At 46.7% G+C, this 20674-nt stretch overlaps 1 protein-coding gene across 5 annotated transcripts in view; it reads right to left on the bottom strand.

Moving 5' to 3' along the window:
• Nucleotides 1-4285: 4285 nt before the first annotated feature.
• The window catches only part of trc (Serine/threonine-protein kinase tricornered), an 87661-nt gene continuing 71272 nt past the window's right edge, over nt 4286-20674 (bottom strand). For all 5 annotated transcript variants that reach the window (XM_077661170.1, XM_077661167.1, XM_077661171.1 and 2 more), the window contains exons 7-10: nt 17793-17854; nt 14379-14496; nt 12751-13062; nt 4286-9216 (exon numbers count right to left, since the gene is read on the bottom strand). In XM_077661170.1, the coding sequence (XP_077517296.1) occupies nt 9083-9216; nt 12751-13062; nt 14379-14496; nt 17793-17854 (626 nt within the window). In that variant the 3' untranslated portion in view covers nt 4286-9082. The remainder of the gene's footprint in view (nt 9217-12750; nt 13063-14378; nt 14497-17792; nt 17855-20674) is intronic.

Here is a 20674-nt window from a genome sequence, read left to right as displayed (position 1 = left end):
GCTAGTACGAACATTTCTTTGGGTAAACCCTTTTAGTGCCCTAGCACTAGAGCTTCCACTGAATCGTTGCCTGTGCTGCTCCTCTGCGACCTTAAAGAACTGTGTGGCTGGTGCCTGAGGGGCAAGTGGCCCATCTAGGCCACGTGACTTTGTGACGTCATCACTACCTGTCCATCAGGTTGTGAGAAAACCGCCCACCGTGGCAGTTCAATTAGTGATTAGTCGTGAGGGGTTGCTCGAGAAGAGCAACGTGGGTCTCACAAGCCCCACCAGTGACAGCATCCGCCATCGCAGGGCAGTGGCGCATCGCTTAACCGCTGCACCACTGAGCAAGGAGTGGTATGAGGACTCCCAGGGATCTATGAATGCAAAATATAATAATGACCAATTCCGCATATTTGGGCATTAAAACTCGTTAAGCCACTTGTCCCCTTCAGTTTTAGTGCACTAACACGAAGGCCCCCACTCTACTATTTCGACGATCTTTGCTGATGCCTGCTTGACCTTAAAAACCGAGCCTCGACCCGAAACCGAAGTGAAAACCAAACTGCTATAGAGTGCACCTAATTTGCATTTGGCCTAACCACACTAACCACACTAAATCGTCCGTCATTTTTTGTAATGTCCTTCGTGTTCCTAACCTTTCTGAAAAGCTACAAACGAGTGTTAAAGCAAGAGTCGCTGAATGTTAAGCACACTCTGAAAATTAAGGTAACACACATATAGAAGCTACCTTAAAATGTGACACCCTGCAGTACCACGCAGATCTGCATATAGTGATTGTGAACACACAGGTTTAAAGCTTGCAAACACCAACAAGAACAAAGCACTGGAATAGACACAACTCAAGATTATAAGCGGTAACTTGTACACTCAAGTTCAAAACTATTACCATAGTTACATACTTATATACTCCCTCATTAGGCGTGTCTACATGTGTTAGTGCAGAATGGTCAACAGCAAAGGTTTCTACATACATTCTGGTAATATTTATGCAGGAGATTTAGCTAAACTTTTTTTGTTGAAGAACATCATTACAACAGAAGCAATGGAAAAAGCTTTCAATTGAATAACAAAAAGCTGGAACCAGCAGAACTCATTTCAGAACCAGAGGAACCCAAGACCAAACCAGTTGATGCACTATGGGACCATAAAAGCCAACAGAAAGCCAGTAGGCTTCCTTCTGGGACCAGTATAGATCCCAGCAGAAAACCGGTTGGTACCATACAGTGGCCATTTCAACCAGCAGCAAACCAAAAGGTTTCCTTCTGGAACCAGTAAGTCCCAGCACAAAACAGACTGGTGACCTGCTGGGACCAGCAACAAACTAAGCTTTCTTCTGGGGCCGGTATATAGATTCCAGCAGAAAACCGGTTGGTGCCATACAGCAGCCATTTCAACCATCAGCAAACTAGAAAGCTTCCTAGCTTCTGGGACCAGTAGGTACCAACACAAAACCAACTGGTGACCTGCTGGGACCACCAACAAACCAAAAGGCTTCCTTCTGGGACCAGTACAGATCCCAGCAGAAAGCCAGTTGGTGCCATACAGCGGCCATTTCAACCAGCAGAAAACAAGAAGGCCTCCTTCTGGGACCAGCAGGTCCCGGCACAAAACCAACTTGTGACCTGCTGGGACCAGCAACAAACCAGAAGGCTTCCATGAGGGACGAGCATAGATCCCAGCAGAGAACCGATTGGTGCCATACAGCGACCATTTCAACCAGCAGCGTTACACTAATTCAGGATTGGTAGGCAGAAGTCGTGATGGCACTCCACAGTCAACCAATGAGAGGGAGACGCCACTCACCAGTTGTCAAGGCGGATAACGGATGAGAGGTTGGCGTGGTGCCAGCCCCGCAGCAGTCAGTGTGTGGAAAGTTTCTGCTGCTATCTGGGTGGCGCGTCGAGTCACGTGACAGGGTGCGTGGTGTGGCTGTGGGGTGTTAGGAGTGGGGCTTCTGTCCTGATAGCAGGCCACCGGTGTTGGGGGATTGCGCTTCGATCCCACCGCTGCCACCAGTTGTTAGGTGTGGGGCTTCTCTCCCGTAGCAGGCCACCGGTGTTGGGGGATTGCGCTTCGATCCCACCGCTGCCACCAGTTGTTAGGAGTGGGCCCCTGGTTCGCCTGTGCCGTCTCTCGCCAAGGTCGGTGTCCCCAGGTTCCGGATCGGGAGACTGCTGTTGTGGGGGTGACGAAGAGATGAGAGGGCCTTCGAGGTGAAGAAGAGACTGAAAGGGTTTATTTACATTTTTACATAGTTCGAAAGAGTGAATCGGGAGCTGGCTGATCACACGCCAGATCGCTGCTTAAATAGGGTCCGCTGTCCCCAGGTCCCTATAGTTGGGGAATTTAGTTCATTAAAAATGCGTCGAATCACTGTGATGTAGATCACGTGTCCAGTCTTTAGGGTCCGCCTTCCAGGACGCCCCCAACAACACTCTTGCCACTTCTGGCAAGTTATGGTCCGCGCTGTCCAGGCAGCAGTGATGAATAGCCCCAAGCGGGTCCCAAGCAGGGTCAAAGGTCAGCCACCTACACTTCACAGCGGTAGCGTGGGAACTATAGGTTGCCACTGCAGTTTGCAGAAGGTTCCACGTGTAGCGTGGGAACTAAAGGTTGCCACTGAAGTTTGCAGAAGGTTCCACGTAAAAGGAAAAGCACTTAGTCTAAGACGAGGTTGTTTTTGAAGCACGAGGACTCCGGCGACGTTGGCTTAGTCAAACATGGCCGCATTTGCCACGGCTCATTTGCAACCCCGCCGCTCGCAGGCTCCCCCCGTCGCCCCCTCCGGGAGAAAGACGACATGTTTCGGGTAGGTCCGGCGTTGAGAACAAACGACAGGTTCACCAAAGCTGTTCTCAGACAGCGGCGGGCCGTTTCACCCCGCAAGGGGGGAGGGGAAGGTCCTTTGTAGACACCACCACCTTCACTCGTGGCGCTGCAACCACGTCGACGGCCCTTTGAAGCCTCTGTCGATTGATGCTTCTCAGTGGATTGAATATTCTTGGCATGTTGGCGTCTCCAAACGTAACAGGGGGTAGAGGCAGGGTGCCTCAGTGCGCGCGCCCTCGAGCGCATCGAGGCACCCTAGGTAGAGGATCGGCGAAGGAGCGCTGCTCAGTCGTGTCAGCAGTCCGTTTGCCAACAAAGAAACTCCAAGATTGATGCGTGCGTAGCATGTACTCACACTGCCGAACCACCGAGTGTGCACGATCAGTTGCGATTAGAAAACCTCGTGAAAGGGTTGCACACCTGGAAGAGAAGGAATTTCCAAGCAAAAAGCGCAAAGGAGCCGGTCGCAGCATGAAACGCCTCTGCTTATCCACATCTCTGAGCACGCGCGGCAGCCAAGCGGTTCGTAAACATGGGCGCCGCAGCAGCAACCTCATTGACGCAACATCACGGGTGAACTGTGTATAATAATTATGCCAATTCTTTGTAGCGTGTGTTAGAGCCCCTACCGCTTTGCTTACGCGCATGATAAATTTCAAACAGCTCTAGCGCATCTTTTGAAATCTGCAGCGCTGCACCAAGGTAGTCTATTAGGCAAATCAGCAATGCATATGTGAAAAAAAATTCCCCCGATTTACCCGGTCAAGTTTAATAAGACTTCGGTGCTCTAGCATGTTTGCCCTTGTTTAGCTTTGCTTTATCTTCGTTTTGCTTTCTAAAGCTTGAAAATTCGAGTTGCATCAAGATGTTTTTGCGGTCATTACTCGGCTTTCGTCTTGCGTTAAGCTGCCCAAGCTGCGAGTTGCGATTCGAGTTGCCGTCCCCTCTGTTCGGCACTTGTACACTCCTCCTGACTGCACATTCCTCCGGCGACTTCATCATTTGTCTCTTCTTTCTCGCTCTTCATCTGCTTCTGCATCCTGTTTAGCAAGGTAATACTGCCTTCGCTGCTCCGCTTCGGCTTGGTTGACTCGCGTTGGTGCTCTTCTTTTGCGTTGCTGTTCAGCTCGCCGTGCACGTCATTCGGCCTCAAAATCTGTCGAAGGGCCAGCTTCATACATGATTTACTATTTGCTGCACTGCACGTTCCTCCGGCGAGTTCATCTTTTGCCTCTTGCGTCATCTGCATGTCGACACTTTTCTGACCTTACCCAAGTTACTCCAAGACTGTCACGACGCTCCTCTGAGCTTACCCGAGGCTTCACCCATAGACAGGATGGCTTTTCCGCTAGAGAGGCATCTTGTGCTAGCGCACCAAAAAAAAGGGGAGAAGGAGGGCCAGCTTGGCCCCCAACAAAGGATATCAACAATGACAACCACAACAATGGCAGCCTTCTTCCATGAATGATCTTTATTGTCATTTTTTTCTCCTAAACTAGAACGCTATGTAGCAATCATAATTTTAAAAATCAACTATACTTGTAGTTTTGAAGACAACCGGTACTGTAAAGGGAAAGTTCAATGCGCTGCTACAAAAGCAACGCTACCTTGCAGAAACGCATAGTGTCACAGCAAACCAGTTACATCGACTGCTGCTTCTAACGATAGGCAACGGACAAAAAAAATCTCTTCAGGGATAAGGTACTGTACACAACACCACACAAAATAAAGGAACAAGTAACATGCTTTACAAAGTAGTATACAAAAAAAGTTGAAGTAAACACAGTCTATGCGCTATGCAAAAATTCATAACACCAAAAACAAAAAAAGAATTAAACAGTGCAGCTGAAGTTTTCAGCCACAGGGAACAAGTTGAACGCTATAACGCGCTAAAATCAATACGACTCGGCACAGCCAAAGAAAAATTTACACATTCACAGAGACATTCAACACCACTCAACGTTGTGTGCCAGCGGACACTCAATCAACAATGCTGCAAGTACCACACGGCAGCAGCGCCTAGAAGACAGTAGATGCAATTGTTAAGAGCAATGGAATTAGTTCACATGTCGAGCAACATTTGCCAAGGAGTTCTTACATACCAGAGTTAATTTCATTTTGAGATTATATTTATGGCCAACCTGCAATCCAGTTCAATGTTTTCATGAGTAAGTGGCTTTGAAGCCATAGGGCTCACTTTGCTATGTTGTTTCTATGTTGCTATGTAGAAAAGTGGTTTAAAAAAGCCCATCCAGATAGACTGCCATTCCCTGCAATCATATATGCATATCTATTAGCCATCACACTGCAGATCTGCAATCAGCTGTAGCCTCAGCAACAAGTCACAGGAGCAAGGAAGGGATCTGCTCATACTGCAGAACTATGCAGCACTGCTCATTAGGCAACCGTCTATGCACACATGAAAGGAAACATTTGCAAGTACGTTAAAAACCATCAAAAGAAAAAAAAAAAGATGCGTATTTGCAAGGTATACCTAAACACAAAGCTACATTCAAACACACTACTTTAGAGAAGCACAAAAAAAGAGGAAATCATGAACATGGTTAACGGGAGCACAATCAATAAATAATACCACCACAGAGGGAAAACGTACATTGCAACCACAACCAGCAGGTGTTGCAGCAAAGGGACAACATATGTACAACTCTTCCATGCACCCAGCGGCAGTTTATTAACGCTTCAAAAACTTTGGTTGATGAAAGGAATATTCGAAAGCAGCCAGGGCATCGGAAAGTCCACAGTGGCTCATCAACTTCCAGAAGTGCATGTCCTAAAACAGCTCTGGCTATCTCAGTCAGCAGTGAATGTGGTCAGTCTCACCACAGCCTACCACATGCAAAATACAAAGGCCACTGCAAGGCTTGAAGCCACTTTGAAATTCCTGCAGGGCCCGCAACATTACGAGCATCACCATGCCACAACACTCCCTGGCATCATTATTGTGCCTTTCAAGCCACTGCCAACCCTTGATGACCATATAATAAAGGAAAGTGAGGGAAGTCTGTACAGACTAGTAACCGCAAATCTACTGCTGCTAATTTGGATGTCTTTTATGCAAACAGGCAAGACTAATATCAGTGCCCTAAGAACATTTTCAAGGTAGCTTTAAAAAGCCTGTTCCTGTCTATCATTCACATAGTTTGTAGGCCATGTGAAGTTTCTGCAAGTGCTCAACGTAAATCAAATGAGTTCCTAACAACGCTGCCTTGGCTTCTGCAATGCAATCCATGTATGAGCTGCATAACTGTTCGGGCTGATCAAGCTAATATTTCCGCAAATTTATTCTATAATTCATGCAGAAATGGACATCACTGGACTGAAGTCTTCGTGATGATAGCCAAAGTAACAACGAAGAGGCGAGTCCAGCCTTGCAAAGTTACACTTGCAAAAGCAGCTGAGTTGAAGGTAAACAACTACCCAGAAACAATACTTTGAAGCTCTCTGAAACTACAATTATTCTAGTAAGCACTGCACCTTTGAGGCTTTAGTATTGAATGACCTAATGAAATTATCAGCAGCTACCAAGTTGAGCTTGGTGAAAGCAGCAAATATCCAAGCTACCACTACCCTAATCCATGCTCTCCTGCAAAGTTGACTTCAATTGGCAAGGGATCTAGGCTTTAACTCGGAGGCAAAGAGTGGCTGGCTCAAGCACCAGCCAACCACTGCCTGAAATATTTTATTTTTACTCCCACCTCTTCTCTTCTTTGCCTGAAACACGAACAGAAAAATGGCATCGTTAGCAGGACATGGTAACCACAGTCTGTGGCAGGCAGCACATGTCATTGCTTCTGCCTGCAGACGTGCCCAAAGCACAACTCACCAAAAAGTATGCCGTGCTGTGATTCAGCAAACAGGAAGAACCCAAAAGGGCTCACAAGAAAGATTCTTATCCCCTCCTGAAAAATTACTAAGTTTGATAGTCTGCACCATCTACCAGAAGCAAAATTTTCCTCCGTTCCAAAAAAAAAATAGGCAGCACCGGTACATAAACAAGTGCTGACCCACAAAAGATTTGCATGCAAGATTTCATAAACCTAATATGAAGGAATGAAGTGGTTCTCTCCGTTCGGAAAGAGCATCTCTCAGAGATGCTAAGCATCTCTCTTAGCTTAGCATCTCGCGGAAGAACCAAGAAGCAGGAATGAAGTGGCATAGCCAGTGCAAGATACAAACACATGGCCATAGCAATGATTGTACAGCCATCACACAACAGAAGCTGCAGAAAGCTGATAACATCACTCTAGATAAGTGCCTTTCCCCAAGCAGTGCTTGTGATATCCAAGCATTGACTTCTGAGCCTGGCATGCACTTAAAAATTGGTAGACAGGAATAAGAATACCTTCACTGCACTATGCTCAGCTGATGATGGCGTGAAATACTTGGTGTTAGTGTGCAATGGCCATACAAGAAAAACGTAGCTATCACACCTTGCCACACTGGCAATTTCAGATGGAGCACTGTTTCTGTGGTAAAAACTTAACTCATGAGAGGGCATGCTATGTCATGTATGATAAGGCTGCTACAAAGCAATATAAGTATATTACACTATGAAAGGTACTGATACATTCCAGTGCAAAGCATTCCTAATGCAGCACGTAGACTTTTCTGTCTTCAAGCACATAACTTGAAAATGGTGCATGCCGATCTTGAAAGTTCCAAGAAATGAGGTTAACCCGGAATGAAGCCTGTGGACTTTCAAGGATAAAAAAGCATCAGGACTGGCTCAAGAAATCTTGAGTTGGCCTGCTGACTTTCAATGCTGACTGCTGACTTCAATGAACGCCTCCCTTTCTGCTGCTAAACACGACAAAAACTAGAAATCGGGACATGCTCTGTCATAATGTGACTCACAGCTAATCACCAAAAGACACCCAGAGCGGAACGCTGGACGCCTCCATAATGTCCAGCCAAGACTACTTACATGGCAAATGTGTCATTGTCATCAACCGATGCATGCCGATGTCAACACAGGCTCTTCACAGCAACATAAAAAGGCAGCACCAGGCAAGAGTAGGCTTCAAACGAAAGAGGCATGGCAAAACGCGTTCAAGACACCACCACTGCTCAGGAAAACAATGGGCCTGTTGGTACAACTAAATGAGGAAAACGTGGCACAAGAGAGTGGCAAGGTATTCACCACACCATTTACAATGTAAGAGAATCTGCTGGCAACACTCCACTTCAATTTCTAACAGCCTCTAAAGAGACATCCCTTCCCTCCATCACCTGCCCTGACCAATAAAGCAGCTGATGACGACATTAAAAAGAGCATGGGTACCCACTGCTCGCACTCAGTCCACCCGCGAGCTCACTGAAGTGAAATAACCTTAGCACAGGGGCACGCGAGAAAGCTTATTGCACTTTGTGACAGGCACCGCATGTGCGGTCGGGCAGTGCACTGCGTGTGGACAGACCGTTCACCTCATTTTCTGCGGACATTTGTTCACCAACTTTCTAGCTGCCGCCTTGCAGTTCCTGCATCTGTAAACGACAGGGGGATGCAGAAGTGCATGCAAACAAAGCACCTCTAGCACTAACAGCGCCGCAGAAACACCTTGCCAGCAAAGCTAAAGGAATGCAGGAGTGTGCATGGCTGAGTCGAGAGATCGTGCAGTTTTACTGCGCTTCGGTCCACACCAGATGCGCAGCTGGGCTAGTTCAGCTCCCAACCCTAGTCCTTTCCCTGCCACTCTTTCATTAGTTAAACGTGCCTGCTTTTCAGAACATTTCTTCCTAGGAATATGCATTTTCCCTTTCACTAGCGCCTTCGCCTAGACATTGGTGTCACAGGCTAGCCCTGGACATGTGCATCTGCCAACTTCCTACATCTGCCACTACGGGACTCCTTTTCGTAGAACTTACACACCCTAGTCAACACATTTGAGTGGCCAACACCTACAGTATCACCCTGCCTAACACACACACATACACGCATACACACACACACATGCATAGACGACTTACACGAGTGTGTCCCAGACCACAGCGGACCAGACCACCTCCACAGAGTGACGCTCGCACAGCACACAAACGCATTCTTCTGCGCCCCAACAAACAGATCCACGAGCGGCAAGCAAAACAAGATGGCGACGACACACGCAGGAGCAATAGCACTTGCACGCCGCAGAAAAGGTCTGGGATTCGTGCAGTGCACACGTCACACACCGCTCTTCTTCGAGTGTTCGTGCACGTTGCTCAGCCCGTCGTCGCACGGCTGCACCGGTCAGCACTTCTTGGGAGGCTTGACGCCACGCTGTGTGAGCCCTTCGAAGCGCTTGAATGTGTAGTTGATGAAGACCCAGTCCTTGTAGCCGGCTTCCGTGTGCTCCTTGTTGGGCGTTGCAGGAGGAGCACACGCTGCGCACAAGGAGGCAATAAAAAAGTTACCAGTTATTAACCGTGATAATATGGATTTCATCCAAAGCTCCGGTTTTGCAAAATGCTGGTGCATGTTGGAGTGTTTAGTGAGTTTTGAGTAGAGGTGCATGGTCGCAGTGTGTCACGCACGGTTGTTCATCTATCGATACAAGGCACTAGTGTCTGGCACAACAGGCACGATGAGAGAAACGGGCAGGGGGGAAAACAAATCAGTTTAATGCACTGCACCTGTCGCCTTTTTTCTCTTCCTTTCCCCTCGCACTCTTTCATATTAATACGCCGACAACAACGATGACAAGTGGCCAGGAAATGTACCCTCAACAGCTGACGTCGTAAAACAGTGTTTGGATGCATACTTGATGCGCAGAGCTCCACATAGCTCCGTGTGTTGTAAAACTGTGGCACAGTGCCGGCATGCGGGTACCATGCACACTAAAGTACCCCTAATTTAGCGTAATCGGAAAAAAACAACAAAAGACGTAGAGAATTCTGTGAAGTGGGGCTAACAATCGGAACTATCCAAGGTAAAAAAAATGCTATTAGCACATAGGCAGCTCTAAATGTTGTTCAAGTGAATGGCCAGCTAGGCCACCAGCCAGTTACCTATAATTAGCTTCCCTTGGAATTCACTCGGCTACCCTGACAGACTGTCAGTTATCTGTCCTCTGTGTTACACGCACCATGCAACTCCATTTTCTCCTCTTTGGTTTGGTTCAGTTTATGGGGATTTAAGGTCCCAAAGCGGCTCAGGTTATGAGGGACACTGTAGTGGATAATTTCGACCACCTGGGGTTCTTTAACATGCACCGACATCATAAAATACATGGGCCTCTAGCATATCGCCTCCATCGAAACGTACCTGCCCATGGCCTTCCTCCTCTTCATTTAAGAGCAATACCACTAACTACAGTTTATTCTCTAACATAGCACGTTGCTCTTTCTGTTCTTTTTTTCCTTTTATGCTGCCCCTGCCATCTTCTTTTACACAGCTCACTGCATAGTCCTCAATTTAGTTTCACGCCTTCTTTCTAGGCCTCCAAGTCTTTGTCTCCAAAGGAGAGTACTGCCAGGATACAACTGTTATGTACTTTTCTTTTGAGAGATGCTGGTAACCTACCGTAAAATTCCGAACAAGCGCCCCAACCCATGCAAGGGCCCCCCGAACTTCACTGTTAATTTCACATTTCCGCGCCACTCCGGGAAAGTGCCCCCCCACCACCCCAACCCCCGTCCGCTCCTTGCCGTTATCACGCACCGATCCCAGGCGACATTGGCGTGCCCCATCCAGTTCAAGAATCCAATCCAATTCAATACTGCTTTTCAAGCCATTCGCATGCCCGTTCGTCATGCACCATTTGTCTTGTTTTGGCGTTGTCAAGTCGGCAATACACTCGTGCACAGTGGTGAAGAAACTTGAGGTCATACAATGGCATTGGGAAAACGGAAGGAACATTCACCAAACGTCTCGAGACTTCAAGTTCGACCGGAAACAGATATGGGAATGGGACAAGAATTTTGAGAAGTTGCTACAGCAAAACAACAAGAAAGCAATACTTAGAAGAAAGTTGAGTAACAGGGCACCGGTGTTTAGTGAACGCATGGACGATGTGCTCTTCAAGTTCTTTGAGCGGGAAGGAACAGCAGGATGTTTTAAATCCATGTGCAATGCGCTTTTTTTTTCTGACGGGAAAATGTCGCCGCCATCTTGAATTTCAGCACCGTTCCGGGATAGCGCCCCCCTCTACTTTGCCAGTAATTTCAACATGCGAGGGCGGGGGCGCTTGGTCAGAATTTTACGGTTGTGCTCACAACTTGAAACAGCTTACAAAATGTGCTCCAAAAAACGAGAACAAAACAGAAAAAAAATGATGCATTAAATAAAATTTTCTTGGTGACATTTGCCTCTTTTAGTATTTTCTTTTGCCTTGCCCAGCCTTTGATGTAACAAAATTTAAATGCACACTGCCTGAGAACAGGTGGACTTCCCCGTACGTAAAGCAGCTGCTATAGATGACAATGACTGCATTGAGCGTGAACACCGAAAGATTTAAACAAATTAGTGCAGTACACTCCCTGTGAATTTGAAAGGACCATGAAAATCTGTTTGACTTATCAGAAGTTCATCTTAAAACAGGCGTGCCCCCAGAAAGGACATGTATGCATGCAAGGAGTGTCTAAATACACTTTACATGAAAACAGGGAATACAATGGTCTCGCAGCGGGAGGATAATTGCAAATGGAATATTTTCTGCACTGTGCACGAAGTGAGCTCAAAATTTAGGGCATGGAACAAGCTCACATCCTCCTGTTTCAAAAAGGCACCACTAGTCTGGTTTTTCCTTTCACCATTTCTTTTTCTCTCTCTTCCACAGCAACCCATATTTATGCCCCATTTCTGATTTTCGCTTTCTCTCCAGCTCTCCCAAGGTGCCCAACTGAAGGTCATTTTTTTTTTTGTCTTGCTCCTTGCGCAGGATGACTGTTAGTACCAACTCTACAAGCAGGTGCACCATCCGCCTCTCCATCTACAGCAGCACAGATGTCTGGCCACCTCTGCACAGCGATAATGTGTGTTGTGACATCGCTTTGACTCCCAACTGTTGAAGCCAAGTTAATGAGGGTGTACTGCGTGCACCATCCTTCGGTGGCAACACGTGACATGTAACGCGAGTCCGAGGACAGGACCTCGTGAAATCAAAACAAAGCATGCAGGCAGAAACAAAGGTCCCCTGTCCTACGTGCACCAGCAAAAAACCATCCCCCCACGAAAGTGCACCCCTACAAGAGGTGCACGTAAACTATTTGGTGCAGGTGCAATTTCTTGTGAGGAAGCATTTTATTACTCTTCTAGCAGTATAGTCCTAGTTCATCTGGTGAAAAAGCCACGGTCCATGTGCATGAGTGAAGCCTCCACCCCACACCCCGCTGGCTATGCACCCACCAATAAAAATGTTTCTAAATTGAACCCATGGCCCCCCGGATAGTGCTGATGACCACCGAGTTTTATTGCTGGGTTTCCCCCAGCCCTACACTCCAGAAAGCCTCCACCCACTACAGCCCACCTTCCTGCCCGCTCCCCATTACCCACCTCCACCCACCAGAAGCCCATACAGCAGCGGAATGAAAGAGCAAAGGAGAAATCAAATTCAAAGATGCAATCGGAATGCAATCAATGTAGAAGCGAAATGTCCAACCAGTGCTGCTATGCAAATCTGTCGCATGACGTCATGCAATCGCATATGCATTTTTGTTCTTTCCTTGGCAGTGCTGCATGAATTCTCCGTGGGTAGTGTTGCAATGGGTTGTTATGTTTTGCAGTTGCTGCAAAAGTTTCTATTACCCCAACGCCATGTGAAAGAGTTTGCCTCAAGCGGATTTTTTTTCTTTTCATTAAATTCCATGGCAAACCAACTAAACGTTTTCACAATGTTCAACTTAGCCAAGCATTCCTCATAACTGACACAGCCCAGCAGCACGGTGGGCAAGCGCGAGCAAGGTTGAGAAGACACCCACGGATCTTGAGGTCCACGTCGGGGAAGTCGTCGAAGTTGGAGGTGTCATCGATGCTCTTGACCTCCATGGGGATGGCAGCGGGCCGCTCGCGGATGTGCTCCCAGTCTACCCCGCGAAAGAAGGGCTGTGCCTGAATCTGGGCCAGGCCCCCCTGAGCCCCAACGCGCCTGTCCGCCTCTGAGCAGAAGCCCTGGACGAGTGCCCGCGCATCTTCCGAGATGGGCACCTCGGGGGGAAACACCAGGGTCTCGCGCCACGACATCACCTTCCGGTACGTCTCCTGGGGCGTCTCCGAGCAGAAGGGCGGGTAGCCTGCACACATGCACAGGAGGGCATGGAACACTCGGCCCATCATCTAAGCCACCAAACTAAGGAAGCAGTTTTCTTCTGCATAGAACGTGTAGCTGGAGATGCTACAGAAAGATCCGTAACCAGATATTCATCCAAACATGATGTCGCAGAAAATCCTGTACAGTCTTCAATCAAATAGAATCTGGGTTTTTCAATCACTACTCAGGACACACCGGCAGCCACGCTACAGATACCATGGCATTAGTCAGGCACTTCAAATGTAGACAAATGTTGGATCTACTGCTTTCACTCATGAAAAAGGAAGAGCCACAAGCAGACACAGCGGAAACACGCAGACACAGAGAAATACACAGAGAGCACCCAAGAAAGTTGTGACCCTAATTCCAACAAACAAGTGGCTCAGCATTTTCCCCATGAATAGAGCTTGTTTTTTTTTTTCCCCCATGAACTACAGTGCCTCTTTCTCTCTTCCTTCTTTCATTCTGTCCTTTATCCCTTCTCTCATAGCACAAATGAGGTGTCCACCAAGAAGTGAGCCAGTTCATCCACCTTTCCTTTCTCTCAAAAACAAATCTTTGAGGAAACTACTGCCTCTTTCCTCATAACCAATTCTCTTAGCCTTTCCTTTTCATGCATCTCCCTTTCCCATGCCTAGGACATTGTCATGTGAACACATGCAGTCTGCTAGGCTTTTTTCCCATATAATGGCTGTCCCCATAAAAAAAAATTGACATCCTCCATCCTCATTAAGTGCTGTTCGCTGTTTGTGCAGTAAAGCCCCCTTACATGAGATGCCTTATGTGTAGAAGCTCCAGTGCTACTGCATCACACACTGAAAGAAGTCATGGAGACCCTTGTAATTATGGAGCAGTTCTGCTTGACACTCCTGATAGTGTGCACGAATTCAAGCATTTGATGAAACTGCCAAAAAAAATCATCACTGTCGCACAGTTTTTGTCCTAAAAGCACACGATCCCTGTCTTGGTTCTCTCCAAATGAATTTTACGTTCAAGCGATCAGTTTTTGGCACTTTTGGCAGGCCATTCAATATTTTGACATTAGTTTAAATCGGACGTTTTTTCCACTCCCTTGAAGTCTGAATTGACAACATTTTACTGTAAATGCTCAAACTGAATATGAATCGGATTACAAAAATATACAGTTGTATTCAGAGCCCCGAGTGTCCACAAAACCCAAGGTGCTGAAACAACAATCCCGAGCCCACAGAGCAGTAGTCTCACAAGGCACACCAACCCATTACTACTGGTACCCTCGTTGACAGCACCAACTGCTGAGTATCTGAAGGAGAGACATACCAATGAGCATCTCATACATGATGACACCCAGGGACCACCAGTCACAGGAGCTGCTGTAGCCCGTCTGGAGGAACACCTCGGGTGCAATGTAGTCGGGTGTGCCGACTGTGGAGTATGCCTGCACACACATTGGCACGCCAGCAACATCACACGCTCTGCTGTGTGCACAGCATACATGCATGCACGAAAGGAGATGACGGTCCTACCCCACTCTATCTCTATTGCAGGGCTAAAATCACAGAGCCCACCACACAGACATTCTGTTCCAGTCCAAATGGGCGCTTCTGGGAAGTGCCAAACCCTACTGTAAACCAGACAGAACCGACAAAAGAGGAGCAAATAGGCGCCGATACCACGACTACATATCAGTGAAAAGAAAGTAAAACATTTGCCGCCAGACGTCAGGATTTTGATATTATCGTCCTAGCAAAAGACAGCACACCATTCATAGCATGCCTAAATTCCAAGATAAACTACATGGCACATATTTATTTATTTTGGGCAAAGGAGTCCAGTACTGCAATTAAACGCAGCATGTACAGCAAGTTCCGTATTTATCCCTTCAGGCTGTAAAAAATTATGCTGCGTAAGCTACTGGCATATTTGGGCTCAAACACTGATGTCACGGCAACTTATGAGGGTCTATGTTTTTATCTAATATCGGAACATGCCTGGATTGTCCGGAAATGGCGAAAAACTGTAGTCGGCTGTGACATAACTTTTCTTCAGGCGAGCACAGCAGCCGATTTGAGAGGCTGCACAATCTGGGGAACTGGGAGACCCATCCCCCCTGCAAGCAAGGTCACTGGTTGCCTCGCAGTTCACCAGGGAGCAGCCGCTCAAATCAGTAGCTCCGCTCGCCTCGACAAAAATTATACCGCAGCCGACTGCAGTTTTTTGCCAATTCTGGACAATCTAGGCAAGTTCCAATGTTAAATTGCTTACCAAAAAAAAATTAGACCCTCATAAGCTACCTCGACGTCGGATATTTCGAATTATTGGCAATTTCAAACACACACATTATCCTCTTGAAAATCCTGTGTAAAAGTACAGGCTGCTCTCCTAAATAAAAAAAAATTTGACATCTTATGATAAGCGGTGGCTAGTTCCAAAGCATCCTCCCGCTTCTGCTTCGATGCGTGGCAGGTTAGGCCTAGCAATGCCTAGCAAGCCCTGCGCTGCCAGCCCGCACATCGGTGCGAGAAACGCATCATTAGCATGGGTGCATAACATTCTTGCTTCTAAGCTGCAGATAACCTCATAACCTGCCATATTTTATGTATCGAATTTTCACTATACTGAACTATTTTGAGATCCTCTTCGAGATCAATATATCCGGGTTTGACTGTAGTTTGAGCAAAGAATTTTTTAAAACCTAGACCGACAAATATGGAATGCGCTGCATTAAGCAAACCTTAATATCATTCCGCATGAGCAAGTTGAAGCACACATGAGCAAGCTGTTAAGAGGGCATTTATGCATAACTCCACTGGTAATATACAATGGATGCTACAGTCACCAATCTAACTTTTGGACAAATTTTTGGACAGAAAAATTTTGACCGCACTGAATTTTTTGAAAATTTAACATGGTGCCATCACACACTCTGTAAAGCCAATGTATAACTGCAACTGAAATTTCAGATTAATCGCAGCTGACCACACAATTTTTCAGGCCTAACTAGCATTTCCTCCTACACCACCACCAAAAGCCAAGTTGCCATTTTGTTTGTACAGTGGAAACACAATAATTCAAACATCAAGGGAAACAAACAACTGGCTTGAATAAAGAAGTGTTAGAACTAAAGGGAGGTGCTTTAATTGCAGGCCTGACATTTTCCACTGATTGGCATACAGTGACTGTGTTTCACATACGTGCATGCATAACACTAACAGCCAACCCTCCAGATTATTACATATTATCGCAAGCTCATATTGTTGCTGGGCATTCTACACTGCACGAGCTCAGATAGTACGGTATATCTTTGCAGAACTGCCCTGAGCCCAGTCTTTTCATCCCAAATATGCGTAGGGGAACCAACAAGGTGCTTGGGAGGCAGACAGCTGTGCCGAGACAGCGAGCACAGGAACTATTCTCTTCCAGGCAAGGACCACGTACCCATAGCAAAATGTTTCAAAGTCCAGAGTCTTTTATCATGACACTATAAGTTAGATATAAGCAGTTTGTCACTACTGCTGCCAGCATGTTGGTCCACATCTGTGCCAAAATGTGCATTGCGCTCAGGAGTGTTACACTGTGGGGTTGTTTTTTGCCCATGAAGAAAAGCATACTCTCCAAAAGTTGTTTACAATTTTTTTTTTTTCATACTGGATGATGTGTTGGTCCCTAAGCTGCAGGGCAGTGGTCATCTTCAGCGGTAGGTATACAAGTGTGATCACCTGGAGATTAGAAACATGCATGCGGTGCAGTTGTCTGCTACTAACAACACCTTATGTTTCTTGGTCCACTGGTCCAGCTCTTGCAGCCAGTAGCGAAACATTTCAGAAGCTATCCGTGCCTTCTGATTTGCATGGTAGTCGACAGGACTATAAAAACATCTTGGTTTGAGTGCCTCCCCGATGACAAGAAGAAAAAGACACTCCGTGCCCCTCAAGTTGGCCACTAACGCACGGTCACACGCACCTTATTCCTCTTCCCGCAGTGCAAGGGTCCCCCCTTGAAGGTAATCGTCTTGTCAGGCAGCACTTTAAAAAACAGTGCGTCTCATCCGTGTTGCAAACATAGTTTGGGTCATAAGCTGCAATGTGTTCCTAAGGTTTGACATCCTGTCAGCCCTTGACGACTTTTTCATCCACAGCACCTCTCTCTCCGCACACGGTCTTGCATACCAGACCATGTCTTTCCATAAAGAACGCAAGCCAGCCCTCCAACGTTTTAAAGGAATCAGTGTTCATGCAGAAGGCATAGCTTTCTGCTTGCTCACAAATTAAATGGCGCAAGTAGTGGGAGCTACACATCCTGAGCAGCACCAATCCAGTGGAACAACGCTTCTTCCAGTTTAAGGTGTGCTGCGGTTCGCATAAACTTGTGAGCTGCATGAAACTTTTCGTTTTCGAAACCTTCCAAAATTTGCCCCTGATTTTTACAGAAGTTCCCGCGGTCAAACCAGGGTCAAACGTCAAACCGGCGCATCATCTCCTCATGGGAGATGCCCTCCTTCAGTGCCTTCAGGGTTTGCAAAACCTTAGTCCCCAAGTTTTTGGCCATGTACATAACCCGCTTAGCAGACATTGCCATCACTACAGCACCGCATGCATGCACGCAGGGACAATGCAACACCAATGACAATGTGCTGCTTACATCTTTTGTTCTCTCAATTACTGCACCAATGTTTTCCCACAACACAGCAATTCACTGCTGACTCGAAAAATAATGCATGAAGGCCAGACATACCAGCTGCCGCCGGTTCTTTTTCCAACTCTCTGCTCGCCGTTTGGAGTCCATTGGATTTGATGCTGCAAGCAAGAATGAGAACAATTACCTCTTGGCAGTTGCCAGTTATGTCACTACTGTGACAGGGGCACAATATGTATCCAAGCCATGGACCTGAGACAGCTGAGCATTCTGGGAGCATTAATGATAAAACACATTGAGATAAAATTCATGGAACTAATGAAAGAATTCTTCATCATAAAACAATGCCACAGAAAAACTATGGTTTCCTGAACCAAACAATGCATAAAAGAAAGAGAAAGTGGTGTTCGGCACATCGTTTCTTTGATGCTGCCACCCTGACATGAACGCGTGCCTCCAGCATGCTGCAAGTAATGCACCGTTGGAAACCACTGTAGTCAGCTTATCTGCACAGTGCAATCTCTCCACCAAAGGAACATTGTGGAAACTTCAAGAAGAACTTGGGTGCAGCAGTAAAATCATCATCATCAGCCTAACTACAGTAAAACTTCATTAATTCGGACTTGTAGGGAGTGGGAAAGTCCAAATTACCAAGTGTCGAAGTGTCGAGGGGATAGTACCCTCGTTGTATTGTAAAGCCAATCCCTGCATTGTCACGCTGCCCACGCTAGCAGGTTCATGAGAATCAGCTGACAACATTGACTGTAAAAGTCATTTTTTTAATTGTATCAGACTATAGGACATCATTACGAGCCTGCCCCTGAATTCTAATTTTAAAAAAAAATGATGGTCAATTTGCGCAGTTAGGCGAAATGTGAATTAAGTGTGTTAGCACATTGGTTTTCACTTCGGTTCCAGTGTTCACGTTCAGAGTTCACGGGTGGAAGTCGCTGGGTAGCGATATTAAGTTAATGCCCATACAGTCAAACCCACTTATAACATTATTGAAGTGGCATGCAAATACCATTGTTATAACCGATAATTGTTATAACAGGGTTTTGCCGATAAAAAGTAAAGATGACAGACTTTAGTCAGACTTTAGAGCATTTAATGACAGGAAAGACCTCAGAGTCGCTTTGGGACGTTAAACCTCCATTAACCGACAGGAAAGACCTGCAGGAGGTTGGTCGTTATAATGCCTGCAAAAGCTCGTTAATTTGAACATCAGGGGACCGGGAGAAATGTTAGAATTATTTATTATCCTGAAAAAGACAACAAGAACCACATGCATCGTGGTATATTTATCTGGTGAAAGACTGGACAACAGCTGGAGGTGACAGCTGCCATGGTCGCCTCGTCGGTGAGGTCTTCATTTCTCATGACTGCATCGTCAGTGTGAAAGAATTCTTCGACTCGACATGCCGCAATCATCACTGATTACCAAAGCACCGTCATCACTGCACCGGCAGGAGTTTCGCGCGCCTCCATGTCACTGGCAACGCGCCCGCTTCCAGAAGCAATTCTTGACTGGAAATCCAAGAAGCTTGCAGAACCGAGGGAACGATGACAGCAAACGGGAAAAACCATGCTAGCAATGCACGTGCACTGGACCGACTGATTGAGAGTATGCATGGCGCATGTGGCTGGCGCAGCAACCCAACAGTGCCAGCAGCTCGCCTGACGAAGTAACGCCTGCCCTTGGAGCAAGCGTAATCCACAATGTTACCGAAAAACAGGAGAAGATGAGACAGCACATGGGCTCTCGCCTTTCTCGCTGCCAGTCGTCGCGCAGAATGGAAAAAAAGAAAAAACACACTGGCTCGTTTTCTGCGAGCAGCTCACCCCACAGAAACGTTAATAATGGACAGCTCCACCAAGGCTCCCTACTTTCTTCTCTGCCTGGTTGCAAGGGGGAACGCATCCATTGTTTCTCCTTCCTGCGTCACCGCGATATGCAAGGAACCTTGGTGTGCCTGGCATCCTCAACTGCATGTCACGGATTCTCTCACTTTCTCTGTGTCGCTGCACTGGCTCGGTCCGTCGGTCGGCTCCATTCACGCGCGCTTTTGCACTCTAAGCGCCATTTGGCTGCTATGGTTGCAGTGTCTCCATGCTTTTGTTTGTTTCAAGGTTGACTTTCACTGACCAGATTGAATTGTTATAACCGATTATGTGCTATGACAGCATTCCTATAAGCAGTTTATTTTACCATACAACAACACATGGTAAAGTTGACAGTGCCGCGATTGACCATTGTTACGTCCAATATGTTGTTCTAACCGATATTGCTATAAGAGAGTTTTGACTGTAGTATATGCGAAATTGATCAATCTCTATTTTACATTCACACATCCCTGGGAGTCCTCATACCACTCCCAGTGCAGTGGCACAGCGGTTAAGCAATGCGCCACTGCCCTGCGATGATATGGCAGGTGCTGCCATCGATGAGACTTTTGCTCTTCCCAAGCAACCTCTTGTGATTAACTGCCACCTGCCATGGTAGGCAGGCTGCGAGGTATGTGTGTGTGTGTATATACACACGCATGCATGCACACATACATGCATGCACGAATGTGCGCACACACGCTTGGGCATGTTGCCCACAATCTGTTGACAAACTAACAGACAGACAAGCACACAATGGCTAAATGTGGGGAATGCCCACTATAAGTGCTAACGCACTAACAGGTGGCAGCACCATCAGCAAAACTTGCAAACTGCCACTTTGTAATGTACGGCAGCACTCACCATCATCATTGCCAGTGGCATCAAGCAAGGTGTTGTTCATTGCATATGGCCTCGAGTGGCCATATGCAAAGTTGGACATCATCTCGGGACAAAAGGAGCAGAACTGCTACGCTCGCGCGCTTTTTTGCACGTTCACAAACACATTGGCACTACATTTATGCAATTTTACTCCTTGGATTTTGAGACAAAATTTAGTTTTGCTGCTTCAAAAAACAGTCGAAGTAAGAACTAGA

This window comes from Amblyomma americanum, chromosome 4 (genome assembly GCF_052857255.1).
Source record: "Amblyomma americanum isolate KBUSLIRL-KWMA chromosome 4, ASM5285725v1, whole genome shotgun sequence".
Lineage (NCBI taxonomy): Eukaryota > Metazoa > Arthropoda > Arachnida > Ixodida > Ixodidae > Amblyomma > Amblyomma americanum.
Note: the sequence above shows the minus strand (reverse complement) of the source record. Positions and strands in the feature narration are given on the sequence as shown.